Here is a 22,044-nt window from a genome sequence, read left to right as displayed (position 1 = left end):
AGCTCAGAGTTGTACATATTTGTGTTTGTAACTAGGCACTGTGATAGAAAGATGGTGAAGTAGTTGTACTGCAGCATTCCAAACTGATGCATGAAAATCATATACTAAAACACAAAAACATATGCAGCTAAGCAAAGATTTGAGAAGGAATCCTGATCCAAAGGAGCAGGTGGAACATTACAGTCAGCAAGCACTAAACTTACCAACTTCTAAATAAGTAATAATACACACTAGTTGAACTTCCGAGATGTTTTCTGTTATACATGAACAGTGAGACAGTTTATGCAAATAAACTTTATCCGATAACCCTCAAGAGAGGAAATGGTCAGATAAAAGCAAGGGATCATGTGACGGGACGGGGGGAGTAGTAAAGAGGAAATTAGATTAACTAAAATGCATTAAAATTTACAACAAGAATACTTCAATCCAACCCACATACCATACAAATCAGGACAAATACCATACAGAATATAAACCACTCCTTAACAATAATGCACTGACACAGCCAACAAGAGGAAGCTTAATGATTCTAAGAATATTTGGTTTAATTGAACTACTTGCTCATGAGACAGCAAGTAGATATCACCTGCTCAGTCTAAAGGCTGGAGGATTAGATTAAGCTTCTGCAATATGGCTATGCAAGTAACTCTTCAAAGCCTCTGCCCTCTTCTCCTTTATAATAGGAGAGAGCAACAAAAAATATGTTAATGTTACAGGTATCTTGCATTCCTGCTCATTTAAAAAGCAACAACTAAATATTATTTATTTATATTATGCTTATATGCTAAAATGATATACTAGAAATCCAAACAACCAAAAAAGGCATTGGAACAACCACACTTTCCAATACTCATCAAACTATAAGGCTCCTTTATATAGTCCAATAACTCCTTTCCAGCTGGTCTTTTTGCAACCTGACCAGGACCAAAGACATCCTACAGGCTTTGCAGAGCAATACTAATTCTCTAGGGACTTGCTAACTAGGCTGCACAGTAAGACAGGCAAGCAACAGCCTGCCTCAAGAGGCTGTAGTGTGCAGGCTCATGTCTGATATGCAACATCAAAACACCACATGTGTACTTTGCACTTCCAAGAAGCAGCTGCATTTCTAAAGCAGCACTATTTATTTATTTCCAAGGTGCTCCTTCCTTAAGACCCTCCCCTGAAAACTTTTTAAAAAAATGTTCTGTTAAGTATTTCTTCGCAATATTTTACAGGTCCGTCAAACAAATGTGATAGAACAATTAGAAAATCAGTCTAGCTTATCAGATCAGCATTATGCAGACCACACAGCAAGACACTCCATGGCATTCTATTAAAAAGGTATGGGGAACTCACAGCAAATAAAAGAGCTTTTCCAGTCTCTGACTGGGAAGCAGCTGACCCCTCACTGCAGTTCAGTGCCTGAGAACTGAGAACTGAAATAAGGACGCCCTGGCACCTCTAATCTTTCTTCACCTTAGGGCCAACCCCTATCTGTCTCAGTACGGTGACGGCACCGACATACAGGTGAAACTGGAAAAATTAGAATATCGTGGAAAAGTTCATTTATTTCAGTAATTCAACTTAAAAGGTGAAACTAATATATGAGATAGACTCATGACATGCAAAGAGAGATATGCCAAGCCTTTATTTGTTATAATTGTGATGATTATGGCGTACAGCTGATGAAAACCCCAAATTAACAATCTCAGAAAATTAGAATATTATGAAAAGGTGCAGTAGCTATTCAATCCATAACACCTGCAATGGATTCCTGAGCCTTTAAATGGTCTTTCAGTCTGGTTCAGTAGGAAGCACAATCCTGGGGAAGGCTGCTGACCTGACAGTTGTGCAGAAAGCCATCACTGAGACCCTCCATAAGGAGGGAAAACCTCAAAAGGTAATTGCAGAAGTAGTTGGATGTTCCCAAAGTGCTGTATCAAAGCACATTAATGGAAAGTTATGCGGAAGGGGAAAGTGTGGAAGAAAAAGGTGCACAAGCAGCAGGGTTGACTGCAGCCTGGAGAGGATTGTCAGGAAAAGACCATTCAAACGAGCTGGGGGCTTTCACAAGGAGCGGAATGAGGCTGGAGCCACCACACAGAGATGGATCCTGGAGATGGGCTTCAAATGTCGTATTCTCTTGTCAAGCAGCTCCTGAACAAGAAACAACGTCAGAAGCGTCTTACCTGGGCTAAAGAAAAAAAGAACTGGTCTGTTGCTCAGTGGTCCCAAGTCCTCTTTTCTGATGAGAGCAACCTTTGCATCTCATTTGGAAAGCAAGGACCCAGAGTCTGAAGGAAGAATGGGGAGGCACACAATGCCAGATGCCTGAAGTCCAGTGTGAAGTTTCCACAGTCTGTGTTGATTTGGGGAGCCATGTCATCAGCTGGTGTTGGTCCACTGTGCTTCATTAAGTCCAGGGTCAATGCAGATTTTGGAGCACTTCATGCTTCCTTCCGCAGATGAGCTTTATGGGGATGCTGACTTCATTTTCCAGCAGGACTTGGCACCTGTCCACACTGCCAAAAGTACCAAAACCTGGTTCAATGCCCATGGGATTACTGTGCTTGATTGGCCAGCAAACCCGCCTGACCTGAACCCCATAAAGAATCTATAGGGCACTGCCAAGAGAAAGATGGGAGACATGAGACTGAGCAATGCAGAAGAGCTGAAGGCTGCTATTGAAGCATCCTGGTCTTCCATAACACCTCAGCAGTGCCACAGGCTGATAGCATCCATGCCAGGCCACACTGAGGCAGTAACTGATGCAAGGGGGGCCCAAACCAAGTACTGAGAATGCATGCTTCTACTTCCCAGAGGTCCAATATTCCTCTATTTGAAATTGTTGTTTTGCTGATTTCATTTAATATTCTAATTTTCTGAGATTGTTAATTTGGGGTTTTCATCAGCTGCACGCCATGATCATCACAATTATAACAAATAAAGGCTTGACATATATCTCCCTTTGCATGTCATGAGTCTATCTCATATATTAGTTTCACCTTTTAAGTTGAATTACTGAAATAAATGAACTTTCCCACGGTATTCTAATTTTTCGAGTTTCACCTGTACCTTACACAGTTATTGCAAGAATCACGACGACTTGAGTGCTGCTGCACACACTAAGAGTGCTATACATTTTTATAAAAGCAAGGGAGAGGTCAGTGGGCCATCTGGCGACTCATCGCTCAGAAACAAGTTTCGCTACACTCAAGGGGGCTTGCTCCGCAAGGAAATACCAGGGTGTGCAGGGTCGCAATCGTCACAGGCGGAGGGAGAGAGGCACAGCGGCGATCTTTCTTTGGGGGTGAGGCTAGCACTCCGGGGAGCGCAGAAGGGCTCGCTTCCGAATCAGGGCAGACAGGAGGCGGGGAGGGAGAGAGAGATAAACACCACCAGCAGCAGCAGCAGCAGCTGCAAGTCCAGCCGCGTCACCCACCTTCGATGGCGATGACGTGCTCCCGGAGCTGGCCCTGCAGCGCCGGCTCCTCCACCCGTTCCAGAAGGTCGTAGATGGAGTAGATGTTGGGGTGCACCGACTCGAAGCGCTGGATCTCCGCCCGGATGGCCGCCGAGTTGGCCAGTTGCTGTTGCTGCTGGAGGTGCTGGTAGTTCATGGCGGGGGGCGGAGCGGCCACGGAGCGTCCCCGCCGCAGAGCGACCACCCTCAAAGGCAGGCGGGCAGGCGCCCGCCCGCCCGCCGAGCCGCGCTCTTGTCAGCTCCCCTTCTGTCAGGAAAGGGCCCCGGAACACACGCAGGGACAAGGAACGCCTCACACACACACACACACACGCCGGAAAGAGAAGCGCACAACACACACACACACACACACACGAAAGGCGGCGGCGGCGACGCCGGGCCTCAGGCAACCGCCGCTCGCAAAACCCCGGCGCCCGGACTGGCTCCGAACGCGCCGCCCACCGCCGCCGAACCGGCCAACGTCCGCGCCGGCCCCGCCCCCGCGCCGACGCTCCCCAACCGTCGCTCTCCTCTCGGCCGCCGCTCTCCTCCCCTCAGAGGCGCCTAAACACTCCCCCACATCTAGAGATCCCCGCATATAGTTCCAGGCCCAAGCCCCGTCCCGGCGGGGGGGGGGGGGAGAGAGGGAGAGAGGAGAATCAGGAAAGGGCCCGTTGCTTCCTGGGAAGCGTAGTTTTCAGGGGACCTGCCAGGAAAAGCAAACCCTCTCCTCTTTTCGGTTTTGACATCGCGCCGGTATATATAACTTCAGTAAAATAATAAGAATGAGTAAATGCCGCGGTATTCCGCACCGACACGCAACGCGCATACCCACGCGCACATTCCCCGCCTTCTCCCGCGGAAGCCTGAGAGGAGAGCTCTTCCCCTCAGGTCGCGGGTCACGGGGGGTTGGCGAGGGAGCGGTGCCCGCCCGGCCTCGATGCCCTTTCCCTGGCAAGAAGAAACAAACGAAACCCGAGGAAATGGAGAGATTTCTGGCGCTTTGGCGGCGCTTTAAACCCTTTGCCTAGCCAGCAGCCTGTGGGCGGGGTCTTCAAAGTCATAATAATTGTCTTCTTTATCTGCCGCCCATCTGACGGGGTTACCCCAGCCACTCTGGGCAGCTTCCAACAAATGAAAACACAATACAACATCCAACGTTAAAAACTCCCGTGCCTTCAGATGCAATATTTGTGCCCAAGTTTCCCTTATTATTTGTTTGCTCCTTTATTAAATTTCTATACCACCCTTCATCACAATATAAAAACACAAAAAATACATACCATAATAACCAAACACAAACAGTTACCTCCACCAACACCCACAGTTTAAAAGGCCATAGATGGCTTCATTATTCAATTATGCTACTGGAAGGATTTTTTTTTGTTTTCATTATTCAAAAGTGGAATGTTTTTCCTGGAGCCTAAGATATGTAAGGAAGGCGCCAGGCGAGCCTGAGGAGAGCAGCATTCCACAAGGGGGGAGCCGCTGCAAAAAAGGCCTTTCTCATGTTGCCCCCCCTGGCGCTCTCATGGAGGGGGCACATGAAGAAAGGCCTCCAATGAGGATTCTCAGGATCCAGGTCAGTTCATATGGGGAGAGGTGGTCCTTGAGGTACTGTGGTACTCTTTCTCGGGGGGGGGGGACTCCCTGAGCCTAAATGGGGTAACTGTGCCCCTGCAGGACCAGGTATGCAGCCTGGGGGTCATTTTGAACTCACAGGTGTCCATGGAGGCGCAGGTCAATTCTGTGTCCAGGGCAGCTGTCTACCAGCTCTGTCTGGTACACTGGCTGAGACCCTATCTGCCTGCGCACTGTCTCACCAGAGTGGTGCACACTCTGGTTATCTCTCGCTTGGACTACTGCCATGTGCTCTACGTGGGGCTATCTTTTAAGGTTACCTGGAAACTACAATTAATCCAGAATGCAGCTGCCAGACTGGTGACTGGGAGCAGCCGCTGGGACCATATAACACCAGTCCTAAAGGATCTACATTGGCTTCCAGTATGTTTCCAAACACAATTCAAAGTGTTGGTGTTGATCTTTAAAGCCCTAAATGGATTTGGACCTGCATACCTAAAGGAGCGTCTCCACACCCATCACTCAGCCAGACACTGAGATCCAGCTCCAAGAGCCCTCTGGCAGTTCCCTCACTGCAAGAAGTGAGGTTACAGGCAACCAGACAGAGGGCCTTCTTGGTAGTGGCGCCCGCCCTGTGGAACTCCCTGCCATCAGATGTCAAGGAGATAAACAACTGTCTGACTTTTAGAAGACATCTGAAGGCAACCCTGTGTAGCCTTTTAATGTTTGGTGTCTTATTGTGTTTTAATGTTTGCAATGTTTGTAAACATTGTAATGTTTTAATGTTTGTAAACCATGCAGAGTGACTGGGGTAACCCAGTCAGATGGGCGGCATATAAATAAATCATCATCATCATATTATTTTTTACTACCTCATATGTTGGTGAATCCTCTCCAAAAACTCTTTCTTTGTCCACAGGCTTCCTTAGGGGGAAAGGCTCACAGGTAATCTGTAGATGTGTGAGAGAAAGAGATGCTTGGCCATTGTTTGCACTCAAGTGGCAAATCTGTCTGTATCAGTTCAGTCTGCAGATGATGGGCTCACAACATGAGGGAAGGGAATTGTTCCATATATAGAAACCCTAGATACAATACTAGCAAGGATTCTGTCCTGATTAAAAATAGCAAGTGAATCTGATCCAATGACCATAGGGCTGCATGGTCCTTCTACCTTACAGCATTCCCCCCACTTACGTTCCCCAGTAATTGGTATTCAGAGGCAAAACCTTTCCTATTCTGGAGATAAGACACAATTAGCAGGACTAGTGTCCGCTGATAGCTTTATCATGCATGAATTGGTCTAAAATCCGCTGTCCAATGTGATGGCTATTACTACATCTTGTGTGAGCAGATTCCATCATTTTACTACACACTGTATGAAGGAGTACTTGCTTTTGTCTGAATTTTCCAGCATTCAACTTCATTGGATAAGCTAAAGTTCTAGTACTAGAACAGAGGAAAATGCACTTTCTCCCTTCTATATCTCCCAATATATTTTTGTGTCACCTCAACTGACTAGTTGGTATGTCCCAGAAACACAATTTTATTTCTAGGATTGCTTATTTGTGTAGCTTTAAAAATCAATAAAATCTCCTTTAAAAAAAATCTATGGGGAGATAAGACTGGTTGGGATACTGTTTATGTCCTGTCTTTTCCTGGAACAGGATCAATGAAGCCTTCATTACTTCTTCTATGCTGGTATTTACTTCCTGTGGAACCTTTGGCAGACAGCCTTTTCTGACAGTTGAACAATTGCTGCCTGTGAAATGAGAATGGCCTGGCAAGAGCAGGAGTATGATGCACAAGAGGAAAATATTTTTGCTACTGAGAAAGATTTGTTAATGTATTCATGGGTATTTTTAGCTTAGACAGCCCTCTTGCCAATTCCCCCCCACACACACACACACACAGACACACACCAGAATTAGATATCTAATCCTGCCGTTTGCCATAACCAAACTTGCAACAAAAATCCTAGTAAGTCTGTGCAAAGCAGAGCAGCCCAAATCCCATGGGAGGTTACAGTAAAATAGGTCACTGAGAACACATTAGAACTGGAACTGTTGGATTCAGTTGAAGTAAAGGGGATTAACAGGCAAATGGGAGTTCTGAAATCACATCAAAACAAGGGTATGCATATTTCCCCAAAGATGCATACATATTTCTTAAACACTCCCCGCCCCCCCATTTTGATGTATCACCTCATCTCTAAAGGATGGAACCGGGAGGCACTTGAATGAAAGCTGTAAACTTTCTCTTTACTCATTAGACTAGGCAAGGCTGTTCAATATTGCTTTAGTGCTATGAAATATACGTCTGTTCAAAAGTCTGCTCATTCTGTGCACATGAGTGCTTTTTCATACAATCCCATTCGTATTCTGATAGCAAAATGCTCACTCTGGTACTGGAGACTGCCCTCTTTTACAACAGTGTGATTAATTGATCCTTAGAGAAGGAATCAGGGATTTTGCTTTAGATATTGTTTTTCTCCAGAATTCCAGCATGATATTGAAGAGTAATTGACAACAAGCTAATTTTAAGTTGTCTCCAAAATGTGGGATAAAATATAGATATGACAATTTCTATCATGGACTCTAGCAACTTGGATAAAATATGGATAATGTTGACATGAGATATGTTACCTTTATATCCCACTCCCCATTCTATCTTCACAAGAATCCTATAAGGTAGGTTCGGCCAAGAGCCATGAGTTGTTAGGTTCAAAAAGCCACTTACGTTGATAGCCCCTGAAACATTCCATAGTGAGAAGCTATAGAAGCTGCATTTCCTCTTCTATAAATAAACAAAATAATAATAGAAGAATAATTATTATTATTCTACTGTTATGATTGACTTGTTGCTCTAGAAAAAGCATTCTGAAGCATGAATTGCTTTCCAAGCTCTTTGTTGGACTGATGCATTAAATACCATCGGAGGCAGGGATGGTCATCGTGTCTTGAATAATCCGATGCAAAATTTAGGAGCATTGTTAAGAAATGTCTCAGAGAAATATGGGAGATATAAAATCAAGCATAGGAGACAACAATTACCAAACTAACATGCTGGCTATTACACTGTCTTACCATATATGCAAATGGCTGGAGAACACATTCCTGCCAAAACTTGCCAATAGCCTAGCAATTTAAATCAAAATTCAAGGAACCAATAAGCCACCATTTAAATTAGTTCAGCAATGAATTTGACAAAGGCTATTTAACATTAGCTCATAGCTGAGCTTTACAGCCTAATTCCAAATTCCTTTCCTCACCCCCAAACCTAGGAGTCTCTCTGTCTTACTTCCCAGTAAGAATGCTTAGAAGAGAATTCAACCTTAGATATACTTACAAGCTGGGCAGGAACTTCCTGAAGAAAATCTGGATTTGTAAGCAGGAGATAATATTTTAGACAAAATATTGCATCAGCACAGTACCATGAAATAGTTGTGTGATAGGTGTCAATATTTGTACAGTACTTCACATTTAATGTTAGACTAAGCGTTTACCCATAGTGTTGCAGATTTGGAGGGCAGCTAAACTCTAGAAATTAATAAATGGTAGGATTTTGAGTATTTGGGATGTGAAGGGAAAATACAAGCTGCAGAGGAATTCCTGAGCTAGCCTGTGCAAAACGACCTGGCCAAGCTAGGGCCATTAAGAAATAATACAGGGCCACTGACAAGGCAAGAGAGCGGTCCTTCCTCCTTGCCCTGAGGTGTGAACAGAGAATGGGGGTTTGGAAGGTTGCCAGGGAAACTGTGTGTTTGAGGTGACAGGAAAAGAGAGTTTTTGGAGCAAGGTGTTATGGGAGGAAGAAGGGAGAGGAAAAGACTGGGATCCATCTTGGGCAGGTTGGCTGCAGGCTGGCTGCACTGCTGTGGGGGACAAGTCCCTCCTGAAATGACCATGCTGTAAGATCTGTAGTCCCGCTATGTAGACTAAAGGTGTAAATAGGTGAACAAACTATATTTCTTTTTTCTTTTTTAATTTTTTAAATAAAGTTTTTTATTGATACAACAAGAAAAAAAAATACCAAATACCAAATTACACACAAGAATAACCATAGACACATAATTTTCTTAGCAAACAATAAAACATCTATTGGTCTTAACACTAAAGACCCAACCTCCCATCTATTCCATATTTCAAATTCATATTACTTATTGCCAATACACACTTTTATCATAATTAAACTTATTCTTAATAAATCTAATTTCTTATATCTACTTTGCAACTATTACTGAAGTTCCTCGAATGCTGCAACAGAATTTATACTACTATATTTATTTTTCAGATATTCTTTGAAAACCTCCCATTTTGAAACAAATTCCTGTTTTGATTTATTCTTTATTTTTTCTGATAAACCATCTAATTCGGCATATTCTGTCAGCTTTTGGATCCAATCTTGTATAGAGGGGTTTTCATTACTCTTCCATTTTGCTGCGATCAAAACTCTTGCTGCCCCCGTCACATATAAAAAGATACCCTTCCTCTTTTGTGGAATATCCAAATCTGTTATTCCCAGGAGGTAAGCCTCTGGTTTTTTATTGAAAGAGATCTTTAGCATTTTTTGCAGTTCTGCATGGATACTCTCCCAGAATACCTGTATTTTCCTACATATCCACCACATATGGTAGAATGTTCCTGAGTTCCCACATCTCCAACAATTACTTGACACATTTTTATACATTTTTGAAAGTTTACATGGTGTTAGATACCATCAATGTTGCATTTTTTGAAAGTTCTCTCTAATTGTGTAACAATTTGTGAATTTCCAATTGATCTTCCATAAATTTTCCCATTGGGCCATGGTTATTGAATGGCCAAAAACCTGGGACCACCGGTGAACAAACTATATTTCTTAAGGCTATGACAGTCTCCGCTGTGTCTCAATTCTCCAAAGGAACACAGACCCTGGGTGAGTGCCTAGAACCTCCAGGGAGTGGGGTGGCAGACACCTTTTGTAACACTAGTTACCTTTTGCCCCACTCTTTTCAGGCAAAGGCCCACGCTTAAAAGCTCTGCACTCATTCCATGCAAAACCCCACTCTTTAGCGCTCAATTGGAACAAACATCTATTCGGGTTTTCTGAGGAGTGCTGTTTGCTCCATTTTAGCTTTGAAGAGTGGGTCTCACAGTGAAAGCTCCAAAGCAAAAAAGAAAAAAAGGGTTGCTTGGACACAGAGCTTTAAAGCACGAACCATGTGCTTTAAAGAACAGAGCAAAAGTAAGTGTGGATAAACCCTAAACTTACTACTATAAACTTTGCCTCATTTAAACCTTATAATATTTACATTTGGTGACAGGGAAGAAAGCTCATCACCTCATATATCTCCGTTAAGGCCTAGATTTTTCTGAGTATAAATTTGTTATACTCTCAATAAAGATATGGCTGAGCAGGTGACTTGTAGACTTTGAAATAAAAAATAATCCTAAAGGAACAAGATATCAAAGGACCAAATCAGGAGCGTTTGGAACAAAATGGCTGAGGGGTGGGGAATGAAACACTTGTGGTTTGACTAGAAATTCAAGGAATGCTTAGTAGTAATCTTTATTCATCCAAGATTGCTTGTTCTAAGGGAGGATGTAAATAGAAGTAAGGACTATAAATGCAGGAACTAAGTATTTCAAGTGGTACGTCAACATGGTATGATTTGGGTATGTCAACATTGTTCCCTAGAGTAGTGTTTCCCAACCTTGTGCCTCCAGCTGTTTTTGGACTACAGTTCCCATCATCCCTTGCCACTGGTCTTGCTAGTCAGGGATGATGGGAGTTGTAGTTCAAAAACAGCTGGAGGCACAAGGTTGGGAAACACTGCGGCCTAGAGGATCCCAATACCTTCTCAGAAAAGTGCTCATTTCTCAAGTAACAAGCAACTCTTGGACACTTCACTGACAAGTGAGGTCAAATGTACCCTGACAATATGGCGGGGCGGGACCTCATAAAAATTTTGTGTGGCTAATCTACCACTTCATGTTCCAGGTGGTTATTAACAACAACGAGGTGTGATTATCCTTGTGGTGTTTCAGGGCCTCTCTCTTTAATTAAGTGAAAAAATTGCCCATAGTAGAACTTTATCCACATACGGTTCAATTCTGAGGCAACAGGGCTTTTGCTAGCAGAAGCATTATTAAACATTCATGCTTCAATAATCTTCAGAGGTCTTGTACACCTTGATTTAAAAAAATTGAAAAGGTTGCACAATAGTGTACAATAACTTTAGACAACCCTATTGAGTAATGCTCCAGTTTGGGCAAGTCATCTAAACGTCTAGTGAACAGTTTTCAACTGCTTAGTCCTGATAAGACTGAAGTTTGTTATCTCAGCTCGCTGCTGGGACTTGGTTAAAGTTTTTGTTTATTTGTTTGTTTACACCGCCTTTCATAAAAAATATCAAGACAGTTAATAACAATAGGTTGTATTCAAATACATTTTACACAGCATAGATCTACAGTGGTACCTTGGGTTACAAACACTTCCGGTTATAAACTCCGCTAACCCGGAAGTAGTACCTCGGGTTACAAACTTTGCCCCAGGTTGAGAACAGAAATCGCACGGCGGCGGTGGGAGGTCCCATTAGCTAAAGTGGTACCTCAGGTTAAGAACAGTTTCAGGTTAAGAACGGAAATCTGGAACGAATTAAGTTCGTAACCCGAGGTACCACTGCATTGAAATTAATTTCAGTAGGTTTACTCTGAGTAAAACATAGATGAATACCCCCACCCCACCCCAAATCATAAAAAATACAATAAAACAATAAGTACAGTAGTGTATTCAGAGCCAGGGCAAATACAGCAATCTGGCATAAATAGTCTGGGAAAACAAGTAGACTGTTCATATTCTAGAGGCCAATGTGTGAGAGAGATGATAAATGCTGTTCTGTGTATCCTTATCTAATGGCATTTAAAGATTAAATGAAATACTGATGGCACCTCTGAGTTTAAGTGCTAGTGTGAAAAGTAGCTAGTCATTTCCTGCAGTTGTCCTGAAATGTAGTTGTTGATTTACCATCCTCAAATGTCCATTTCATATTGAGAAAGAAGTTTAATCAAGCATAGCTTGCAGTAATCAGTCATACAAGAGGTTAGTAAAAGATTTGTGATCAGCTGTATAGACTAAGAAATGTTAAACAGAATTGAAGAATCATAGAATCATAGAATTGTAGAGCTGGAATTTCAACTAGATCATACATGGCCATCCAACCTCTGTTTAAAAACCTCCAAGGAAGGAGAGTCCACCAACTCACGTGGGAGTCTGTTCCACTGTCAAACAGATCTTACAATCAGAAAGTTCTTCCTGATGCTTAGTTGGAATCCCCTTTCTTGTAACTTGAAGCCATTGATTCACATCCTACCCTCCAGAGCAGGAGAAAACAAGCTTGCTCCATCTTCCATGTGACAGCCCTTAAGATATTTGTAAATGGCTAACACATTTCCTTTCAGTCTCCCCTTCTCCTCAAAGGCTGTGGCTTATGGGAGAAGGAATAACTTCTTGGGTGTTAATGCTGTGAGCCTCTCCACTGTAAGGTCAGGTTATATATATGTGTAAATAAGCCATAGATCATAAAGATACCGCAGTCTCTACTGTCACTTATTCTAAAGAAACCAAATCCTGGGTAACCACCTGGAATCTCACACCACTCAGAGATTAGAGTGGCATGCAACACTGGTGTTAGAAGTTGGATACATGTTTCCCAGAGGGCAGTGGCGTAGCGTGGGTTGTCAGCACCCGGGGCAAGGCAAGTAATTTGCGCCCCCTAACCCGTGGATTTTAGCACTCGAGTCTCTTCCACTAGATTAGTGGCGCCCCCCCAGATGTTGCGCCCAGTGCGGCCGGCCCCCCCCTGCACCCCCCACGCTACGCCACTGCCAGAGGGGAACCTGTGAGCAAGCTGTGCCTCAGCTGAAATGGAGAGAGGAACAACAGCACTTCTGGGACAGATACAGCTTATGACAGAGGAGAAGAGACCCCTGCTTGACAGAATGGAGCAAGACAAAAGCCAGCAGCTTGATGAACCGAAGTAACAGCAGAGCTTGATAAAATAAAGCAGCTGCAAGCAGAGCGAATGAGAAACCTCCTTAGAGAGGAAAGTGTGACTCCATGTGAGGTGAGAACCCTGCCTGATGAGATGCTGCAGAGGTTGAAAGTGATCCAGGAGTTCAGCTGCAGGCACCCAGATGGAAGGGGTTGCCAAAGGGATCCAGAGTGAGAGGCTGGTAAGGGTAGCTAATGCCACAGAGAATAGAATCAGAATTCAAAATAACCATAACAGATTGGAGAACTGGGCTCAAGCTAATAAAATGAACTTCAATAGGGACAAATGTCAGGTTCTGCATTTAGGAAGAACCAGATGCACAAATAAAGGATGGGAAACACCTGGCTTACTAGCAGTACATGTGAAAAGGATCTAGGGGTCTTGGTGGACCACAAGCTTAATATGAGTCAACAGTGTGATGTAACAGCAAAAAAAATATTGGTGCTATTCTCCTATATGCAGTCATACCTCGGGTCGAAGTTGCTTCAGGTTGAGAGCTTTCAGGTTGTGCTTTTTCTACAGGGAAGCTGTTATCCTGTTGTCTCTTTGTTCATCTGGGGACACAAGTCTTGTTCTTAGAGGGAGGTAGTATTATGAGAGGAGGGGATAGGCTACATGCCTGAGTCCCTTCTAATTCCTGGATTCAACAGCTGGAAGAGCCAGGCCAGCTTCTTCAAAATGGCCCACTAAAGTATGGGTTGTTAAGGTAACAAAGGAAGTGGCTCTGTGCCAGAGAAGAAATGGGTGAGTTGAGAAGCTGGTGAGCTGCAGACCAGGCAGCTGACAAAGAGAACCAAGCCTGATTTCTGCTCGGATCAAGACTGCAGCTATGGGAGAACTGAAGCAAGACCTTCTTGGGGTGTTAATGCTGTGAACCCTGCCAGCACAGGTTATACATATGTGCAAATAAACCATATATCATAAAGACACTGCAATCTCTGCTTCCTCATGCTGAGGAAACTGAACCCTCAGAGATTGGGGTGGCTTGCAATAGTATTCATTTATTTTTATGCAGAATTCATGTTAAAATCAGCAAAATATAGAAGCAAAAACATAGAAGCGAAGCACAATAAGGTCCCCCCCCCCAATTTTCCATATTTTTAATGTAATACAGTGGAAGCTCGGGTTATGTACCATCCTCCTTACGAATGCTTTGGGTAACGAGCTCTGCTAACCCAGAAGTAGTGGTGTGCCAAAAGCGGGAGGCACCATTAGCAAAAGCGTGCCTCATGTTAAGAATGGTTTCGGGTTAAGAATGGACCTCCAGAACGAATTAAGTTCGCACAGTGGTACCTCCAGTTATGAACTTAATTCATTCCGGAGGTCCGTTCTTAACCTGAAACCATTCTTAACATGAGGTGCGCTTTCGCTAATGGGGCCTCCCACTGCAGCTGCGCCGGCAGTGCACGACTTCCGCTCGCATCTTGGGGCAAAGTTTGCAACAAGGAGCATTTACTTCTGGGTTAGTGGAGCTCGTTACTCAAAGCCTTCGTAAGTAGGACAGTACGTATCCTGAATTCTACACTGTAGAATGTTTTATCTTTAAAGCCTACTTTAGAAGATGCTGTCACATTGTAAACTGAGCCTTAGTGCTTCAAAGCTGCTGTTGTATTAAAGAAGGATTGTTAAATAAAAGAACCCTGCACTACCAACCTCCTCCTGCCGCGTTTTTCTGCCCTCCCAGCTGTGTACCAGCCAAGTAAGAATTTCATGCTGAACTGTGTCTAAACAGGGGACAAGGGGAAAAACAAAGAGGAGTGCTGGGCAAAAAACTCAGTGGACATGCAGCATGCAACAGGTGAGGCAATGCTGAATCTGAATCCAGCACATGTGCAATACCTGATCATAGCTGCTCAGTTAAACGGAAGAATGAAATTAGTGCAATGGAAATTAGAAAAAAGGAGGTGAAAATATAAGGCAAAAATAGAACAGAATTTTAAGTTTCATAAATATATCATACTTTTGAGTAGAGTTTTCAAAGCATCAGTTTATCGGTTCACCTGAGAAGTGCCTTCTAAGCATTTCTATGTCATAGAATCGTAGAGCTGGAAGGGATCCAAGGGTCATCTAGTCCAACCCCCTACAATGCAGGAATCTCAGCTATAGCACCCATGACAGAAGGCTATCCAACCTCTGCTTAAAAACCTCCAAGGAAGGAGAGTCCACAACTTCCCAGTGGAGACAGTTCCACTGATGAACAGCTCTCAGTTCTTCCATGTGTTTAGTTGAAATCTCCCTTCTTGTAACTTGAAGCCATTGGCTCAAGTCCTATCCCCCAGAGCAGGAGAAAAGAAGCTTGTTCCCTCTTCCATGTGACAGCCCTTCAGATATTTGTAAAAGTAAATGGCTATCATATCTCCTCTCAGTCTCCTCTTTTCCAGGCTAAACATACCCAGCTCTTTCAAGTGTCCCTTGTAAGGCTCAGTTTCCAGATCCTTGATCATCTTAGTCATATTGGATTTTTTCAAACAAGATGTAGTAATAAACAGTTGGGCATTTTTAATTTCATGAGAGCTGTGCACTGGAGCTTTGACCTCTGTAGATGTGTTTAGGATTACAGCCTTGATACATGTATTTAAAAACAAAACTATTTCCTGTCATGTTTGGGTGCAATGATACCTTCTGCCAAGGGATAACGGGTGCAACAATGGAGATCCATCATCAGAACTTCTCTTTTTTTCCTCTTCAAAGTGTCTCAATGCAATTTTCAATCAATCAATCAATCAATCAATCATAGATTCATAGAATCATAGAGTTGGAAGAGACCACAAGGGCCATCGAGTCCAACCCCCTGCCAAGCAGGAAACACCATCAGAGCACTCCTGACATATGGTTGTCAAGCCTCTGCTTAAAGACCTCCAAAGAAGGAGACTCCACCACACTCCTTGGCAGCAAATTCCACTGTCGAACAGCTCTTACTGTCAGGAAGTTCTTCCTAATGTTTAGGTGGAATCTTCTTTCTTGTAGTTTGGAACCATTGCTCCATGTCCGCTTCTCTGGAGCAGCAGAAAACAACCTTTCTCCCTCCTCTATGTGACATCCTTTTATATATTTGAACATGGCTATCATATCACCCCTTAACCTCCTCTTCTCCAGGCTAAACATGCCCAGCTCCCTTAGCCGTTCCTCATAAGGCATCGTTTCCAGGCCTTTGACCATTTTGGTTGCCCTCCTCTGGACACGTTCCAGTTTGTCAGTGTCCTTCTTGAACTGTGGTGCCCAGAACTGGACATAGTACTCCAGGTGAGGTCTGACCAGAGCAGAATACAGTGTCACTATTACTTCCCTTGATCTAGATGCTATACTCCTATTGATGCAGCCCAGAATTGCATTGGCTTTTTTAGCTGCCGCGTCACACTGTTGGCTCATGTCAAGTTTGTGGTCAACCAAGACTCCTAGATCCTTTTCACATGTACTGCTCTCAATCAACCAATCAATCAATCTGCTGTCTCCCATGCAAGAGGGTGTGCAGAAACAAAAATAAAATGCAGAAACAGAATTCAGACTATAACTGCAGTCTTTAGGTCAACGACCTACCGGGGTTAATGGCCAGAAAATATCATTTTGATTGGAGCAGTGATGTTGATGGGGGAGGCCCATATAATTGTTATTAGACCCACTGGGGGGAAATACAGACATTCAAGTAATGGGGAAACATTATGTTATATTGGTATTTATTTATATACTGCTTTTGGGGGCAAAGGTCTTTGGGCATTTCCTGTGAAACATTGTATTTAAAGCAGCTGAGTTATTAAATCTGCATTCACAGCACTTTGTTCTCAATTAATACATGTAATTAAATTTAAATGAGATAGGAGCAGCAGAAAGCCATCAGGTTTATAGATGGAGGGTTTAGTTATGTTTCTGATAACCTCACCACCCTTTATACCATTACACTGACTTTATTAAGCGCTCTCATTTAAAAAATCAATATTTTGTGTCCTTGTTCAAGTTTGCTGAGTTCTACTCCACCAGTCGATTTCATGGCTCGTTTTTATTACTGCAGCACTGGAAGTGTGTGTTTCTGTTTGTGTACACAGTAAACGGTCAGCCCAAGACATTTTAGCACCTGCGGGAAAGCACAAAATGGCACTCTAAATCAGGAGTAAGGGGGTGGACTAAAGATCTACATCAGGATCTGCTGCCTCTGTGGATCCTGCTGCCTGAGGCAGTAGCCTCAGCTTGTCTCATGGGTGGGCCGGTCCTGACAGTATGAGGACAAACAGGTATAAGTGACATGGAATTTCTGAAGAAGTTGTATCTGAAGAAGTGTATCTGAAGAAGTGTGCATGCACACGAAAGCTTCATGTATCTGAAGAAGTGTGCATGCACACGAAAGCTCATACCAAGAACTAACTTAGTTGGTCTTTAAGGTGCTACTGGAAGGAAATTTTTTTTGTTTTGACTATGGCAGACCAACACGGCTACCTATCTGTAAATGGAATTTCTGCACAACCATTGCCATTCGGACATCAACATGGAATCGGGCAGTGAACAATATTGAATCACTTCACCTGATACACACCAAACCCTTTTGTTTGGTGGAAGTGCTCATAAACTGTAGTGTGAGAACTGAAGTAAACAGGCTGCAAATGGAACTCTGCTATGATGTTGTTCACTTGTCACATAATTGCCATTTCTTGGCCTCCTACACAAGGCAAAAATGAACTAACCCTTTTAATAGTGTCACAAGCTTTGGCCACAGGCTGCCAATGAGGCTTTGATACAATAGATGAATATGAAGATGCCAGACAATTGCTTTTCTGTTTCTATGCAAAGTGAGCTTTTAAGGAAGTATCTCTCCCACAATATCACTGACATGCAATACTCTGTTCGCTACTATTAGTTTAAAGCCATACTGAAATACCTTGGAATGTTTCGGTTGCCCTCTTCTCACACGGCTCCCTTGCTTTTCCTTCCACAAGTGTTCATCTTGTTTGTACAATGTGATGTCTGGGAGCAATCATGGGAACAATGCAACTGGCATTGCCATTTCAGGATTTTTTTATTCCTCTTCCTGCTAGCTTCTTTCCTTTATATTCAAGGCCACAATATGGTACATCTAGAGATTGTATGTAATGTGAAGGAGATTATGCGTTGAAATATTTTAGTTGATATTTTAGAATGTAAAATGCTATTTTATTTATTGATTGGTTTTACCTTGTGGGCTTATAGCCGAATAAAGTATTATCTATCTATCTATCTATCTATCTATCTATCTATCTATCTATCTAGCTTCTTTCCTCAAATAAATTTGATTGCTTCTTCAGTAAAGAAATAAAGAAGATTTACTAAACTTGAGCCAAGAGAGGACAACTTGTTAGCCACAAAGGGCTGATATGAAGAATGATGAAACTAGGAGCTATGAGATTTCCAGATGTTGGTTCCAGAGCAGTGTATAGCTCTGTCCCTTATTCACAACCTGACTGGGGACTTTTGCCGTCTTATCTGGCTTGCCATTACTGGGGAAAGAGCTTTGATCCTGTATGACAATTCCTACCACCTTCTTCTACTTGCTATATCATTATAGCAATTTTTGTGGGGGGGAGGGGGATTAACATAGTTTGCTATTTTATGATAAATGAAAAAATTAAATTTGTTCTCTATTTCTTCCTCTTATATATTGAATGTCTGTATTGCTTTTGCACAGCACTATTTATTGTTGTGTTTTAATCCTTTTGTTTTAAATGTGATGCATTGTAATCTATTTGAGGCTGTTTCCACCACTCTTGTGAGTAAATAATTACTTAATATTATATAGATAGTTATGGCTGAGAACTAGGGTGGTGGACAAGTTTTCTGGACCATTGATGGCTGATTCTGCATGGATATTGACTGTTGCCTTTGCTTGATGCGTTTGGAATTATTCCATGTCAGGACTTTACGTGCGGCCAATATCCTGTATAAATTGGGCCTCCAAATTGTCAAGAGAAGTGAGAGATGAGACAGCTTGAATATGTGACTTGCAGTCTGACTCTGTGTACATAGCATATATTTGAAGCACAGTGTCCAGAATTCCTTGAGGGAAAGAATGTGCTTTGAATGTGCCTTAAAAGTACAGTGCATACTGAGTCTCAAACTTCTGTACCGGCAGCTGATTAGAAAGAAACATCAATTATCTATACTTTTGGTTTGTTTTTAAGTTGGTTTTCTGTAGTGGAGAAGTGACTGCTGCCTCACAGAAAACAATTCAAATCTGCAGAATATAAGTGAAGCTGTGAGTGTCAGCCCAGAAACGAAAGACATGAGAACATGACCTTTTTAACTCAGGTCTTATTTCTTACTATATAACAGTTTTGGAATGCTACAGTTTGCATGGTTGCCAGTAGGTGGCCCTGCAAACTGCAGCATAACAGCAAGTGCAGCAAGGGAGCAAAGCAGTGGCCCAGGCAGGCCTTCCTATATTCCCACCCCACCTGCTCCCTTGTTCACTTGCAGGCTTGCCCAAGCGGGCAAGGGAAGCCCAGGGCTGAGTTAATGTGACGTACTTGCTGTGAGTCTTCTTCCCTGCCCAGCAACCCTTTCCTGCCTGGCCAGGGTGGGGGTGGGATCGTGACTGACTCCAGCTACAAAAACTGAGTCTGCTGAACAGACTCTTGGGTGCTGTTTGCGGGTGTGGGGTTGTTGCTGGTTTTTTTTTTTTTTGTATATTTGTTTTAGATTTTGTTGTGATTTATGTGGAAATTATTCTGTTTGGTTGTGGATTTTTTAAATGTTTAATTTATTGTAAAAGTAGCAATACAGTGGTACCTCGGGTTAAGTACTTAATTCGTACCCGAGGTCTGTTCTTAACCTGAAACTGTTCTTAACCTGAAGCACCACTTTAGCTAATGGGGCCTCCCGCTGCCGCCGTGCCATCGGAGCCCAATTTCTGTACTTATCCTGAAGCAAAGTTCTTAACCTGAAGCATTATTTCTGAGTTAGCGGAATGTGTAACCTGAAGCGTATGTAACCTGAAGCGTATGTAACCCGAGGTACCACTGTAGTTATGTTGTAGTTATGTATTATTTTTCATATTGTATGCTGCCTTGAGCATCATTTGTACTGTGGAAAGGTGGCATACAAATAAAATTGTGTGTGTGTATGAATGGGCAGGTGCTCCAGCCCAGGCAAGCCTTTGCATTCTTGATTTGTTGTTTCAAAATGCACACTTCCTTCTGCCAGCAGTGGTGGTGTGGGGTGAAGGGGAGAAAGGCTTCCTCCTCTCCACCCCACTTTATTCTGGGACTGGCAGCATCAGTTGACAGAGAGGTTGTAGGAGGGGGGTAAACTGTTGAGGGAGAGGGGAGTCTGTGGCAAACTGCGAGGGCCTGTGGGGTGTGGGTGCTGTGAGGAAATGAGGGCTTGGAAGAGCTGTGTGAGTATCAGATGTAACAACAACAACAACAACAACAACAACAACAACAACAGCAACTTTATTATTTATACCCCACCCAACTGGCTGATTTCCCCAGCCACTCTGGGCAGCTTAAAGGTAAAGGTACCCCCTGACTGTTAGGGCCAGTTGCGGACGACTCTGGGGTTGCGGCGCTCATCTCACTTTATTGGCCGAGGGAGCCAGCGTACAGTTTCCGGGTCATGTATCCAGCATGACTAAGCCACTACTGGCGAACCAGAGCAGGACACGGAAATGCCGTTTACCTTCCCGCCAGAGCAGTACCTATTTATCTACTTGCGCTTGATGTGCTTTTGAACTGCTAGGTGGGCAGCTTACAGCACATATAAAACATAGTAGAATATCAAACATTTAAAACCTCCTGATACAGGGTTGCCTTCAGGTGTCTTCTAAAAGTTATGTAGTTCTTTATCTCCTTGACAACTGTGTTCCACAAGGAGGGTGCCACTACCAAGAAGGCCCTCTGCCTGGTTCCCTGTAACTTCGCTTCTCGCAGTGAGAGAACCAGCAGAAGACCCTCGGAGGAGGACCTCAGTGTGGAGGTGGAAACACTCCTTCATGTATACACTGAGGCTGTGTTGGCAAAAACCAAATCGCAACCTTGGAGGTAGGGCAAGGCTGCAACAGCTGCTGAACATGAGGATTTGCTGGCTGCTACAGGAGTGCCTTTTTGCTTCTAGCCTGCTGAGCTTGCATATTTGTAACAGAACTGATATTAACAAAGGTCCCATAAGATGCTAGGGTTCTCTAAGCCAAATGAAAATGAAATTTGAAATTCTGTGGGTAATGCCAAAAAGTATTACACCAATAAAATCACAGCACACTTCCTTCTTAAAATGCCTTTTATGGTGTACTATTTCATCTTTAACTGGCAATCTCTTCTGCAGTTCCCAAAGATGCTATTGTAAATGGATAATGATAATTAGATTTGTATCATGTTTCACATGTAATGGGAGGGATTTAAAAGGCTGGTGAATTGAAAAGGTGATATTACTAACAGAAGCTGACTGCTTCAAGTCCATTGTCCCACATGAGATGTAAGATAATGTTAACTAATACATTATTATAGGAAGATATGAAACCACCCACCAGTTCATTGTAGTAATTTTAAATTTCACTTTATATAAATAAGATTGTGGACCATGTCAAGCCAATCTAAACATAAAATAATGTCTTTGTTATAGTCCCAGTACATCATCTGAATCCCAGAGGATTAATTTTAATAGGGAAGGAGGCTTTTTCATACAGTTGTTGCTATAGAGACAAACCCCTTGCTTAGCAATCATGTAAACAGTTCACGCAAACCATCTTAATTAGTCAAGGACTTTAGTGGCAATATGTGAAAAGCATTATTTGAAAACGAAGATACATTGGTTTATATAACTTGTATTAATTAAGTTGTCTTCAGTAACCTTTATAACAGGCATGGCTGCATGGGTATTTAAAAAAAAAAGTGTTCCTGGGGAGGTTGGAAAATATGTCAAGCAAAGAGGCAAGCTGGCCTCAGGCTCCAAGGCCTCAACTAGCACAACAGAGCAGAAAATCTTCCTACTGTGTAAATGGAACTGGAGCAGCACAGTCAGTGTGAGA

General features: G+C 43.0%; 2 protein-coding genes across 8 annotated transcripts in view; one reads left to right on the top strand and one right to left on the bottom strand.

Moving 5' to 3' along the window:
- Positions 1–3,699, bottom strand: part of AGAP1 (ArfGAP with GTPase domain, ankyrin repeat and PH domain 1) — a 306,162-nt gene extending 302,463 nt beyond the window's left edge. Inside the window, exon 1 of one of the 3 annotated variants that reach the window (XM_081909457.1) lies at positions 3,425–3,699. In XM_081909457.1, the coding sequence (XP_081765583.1) occupies positions 3,425–3,602 (178 nt within the window). In that variant the 5' untranslated portion in view covers positions 3,603–3,699. The remainder of the gene's footprint in view (positions 1–3,424) is intronic. The other 2 variants (XM_081909458.1, XM_081909459.1) reach the window with 2 other exon arrangements.
- Positions 1–22,044, top strand: part of TRPM8 (transient receptor potential cation channel subfamily M member 8) — a 300,849-nt gene that overhangs the window by 206,293 nt on the left and 72,512 nt on the right. The gene's annotated exons all lie outside the window — the stretch shown is intronic.

Source organism: Podarcis melisellensis (genome assembly GCF_964234715.1).
Source record: "Podarcis melisellensis genome assembly, chromosome: 1".
Classification (NCBI taxonomy): Eukaryota; Metazoa; Chordata; class Lepidosauria; order Squamata; family Lacertidae; genus Podarcis; species Podarcis melisellensis.
Note: the sequence above shows the minus strand (reverse complement) of the source record. Positions and strands in the feature narration are given on the sequence as shown.